This window comes from Eurypyga helias, unplaced genomic scaffold (assembly GCF_000690775.1).
Source record: "Eurypyga helias isolate BGI_N326 unplaced genomic scaffold, ASM69077v1 scaffold16733, whole genome shotgun sequence".
Taxonomy (NCBI): domain Eukaryota; kingdom Metazoa; phylum Chordata; class Aves; order Eurypygiformes; family Eurypygidae; genus Eurypyga; species Eurypyga helias.
This window is the reverse complement of record NW_010242044.1, coordinates 2,788-4,336: the sequence shown is the minus strand read 5'-3', so window position 1 is coordinate 4,336 and position 1,549 is coordinate 2,788. Positions and strand designations below refer to the sequence as shown.

Genomic DNA, 1,549 nt, shown 5'->3' with positions numbered 1-1,549 from the left:
GCAGCTCACTCCTCCCACCCGGGGGGGGTGGTGCCGGAGTTCCCTCTCTCGCTCTCTGCCCTGCGCTTTGAGCAGCTTGTTCCTCCGCGGATTTTGCAGCGGTTTTGCCACTTCAGGAAGGGTCCTCCGACTTGATTCTCCCCTTCGAAGCGCTTTGCCTCGGTGACTGCAAAATATTGAATGTCTAGGGAACTGAAATGTTATTCCAGTCTTTAAGAACAAAACTGTGGAATTTTAAAGATAATTCTAATAAAATAGAAGGGAAACATTTTTGGTCTTCTGATTATAGCATCTCAAAATGTTATGTACATATATGCTACTCTGCTTATCACAGAAACCACATACTATTGATATAAAAGAGGTTTGAGAAAGTTACTATTATGTTTTATGAAAGTATACTGGTAGCTTTTATTATAGACCCATTTTTTATATTATTACACCAGTTTTGGAAAAGGGTAATAAGGAAGACCTTGGGAACTACCAACCAGTCAGCCTCACCTCCATGCCCAGTAAGATCATGGAACAGATCCTCCTGTAAGAAATGTCGAAACATATGGAAGGCAGGGCAGTGATTAGAGATAGCCAACATGGCTTCACCAAGGGCAAATCGTGCCTGACTAACCCAGTAGCCTTCTATGATGGAATGACTGCATCAGTGGACAAGGAAAGAGCTACTGATGTCATCGATCTGGACCTCTGCAAGGCCTTTGATATGCTTCCCCCAAACATTCTTAACTTTAATTTGGAGAGAGATTGGTTTGACAGATGGACTGTTAGATGGATAAGGAATTGTCTAATGCCTGCATTCAAAGTCAGTGGCTCAATGTCAAAGGGGAAACCAGTAATGAGGGTTGTCCCTCAACGGTCTGTACTGGGACCAGTACTATTTAATATCTGCATCACAGACATAGACAGTGTGATTGAGTGCACCCTCAGCAAATTTGCAGATGACACCAAGATGAGTGGTGCAGTTGATTCACTGGAGGGAAGGGATGCCATCCAGAGAGAACTTGATAGGTTGAGGAGTGGGCCAATGTGAGCATCGTGAAGTTCAATAAGGCCAGGTGCAAGGTCCTGCACCTGGGTCAGGGCAATCCCTAGTATCAATACAAGCTAGGTGGAGAATAGCTTGAGAGCAGCCCTGAGGAGAAGGACTTGGGGGCACGAGAAGATGAGCATGAGCCGGCCGTGTGTGCTGGCAGCCCAGAAAGCCAACCGTATCCTGGGCTGTATCCAGAGAAGTGTGGCCAGCAGGTCGAGGAAGGAGATTCTCCCCCTCTACTCTGCTCTGGTGAGACCCCACCTGGAGTACTGTGTCCAGCTTTGGGGTCCCCAATGCAAGAAAGACATGGACCTGTTAGAGCAGGTCCAGAGGAGGGTCATGAAAATGGTCAGAAAGCCGTAACATCTCTTCTATAAAGAAGGGCTGAGAGAGTTGGGGTTGTTTAGCCTGGAGTAAAGAAGGCTCTGGGGAGACCTTATTGTGGCTTTTCAATTTATAAAGGGGGTTTGTATGAAAGACAGAGAGACTTTTTACCAGGGTCTCTAG

At 46.4% G+C, this 1,549-nt stretch overlaps 1 protein-coding gene across 1 annotated transcript in view; it reads left to right on the top strand.

Annotated features, from left to right (window-relative positions):
• Positions 1 to 541: 541 nt before the first annotated feature.
• LOC104507617 (spindlin-W-like) overlaps positions 542 to 1,549 on the top strand; it is a gene marked incomplete at its 3' end in the record, with an annotated part of 3,686 nt that continues 2,678 nt past the window's right edge. Inside the window, 1 exon segment of the mRNA XM_010148958.1 lies at positions 542 to 864. Within this exon segment, the coding sequence (XP_010147260.1) occupies positions 542 to 864 (323 nt within the window).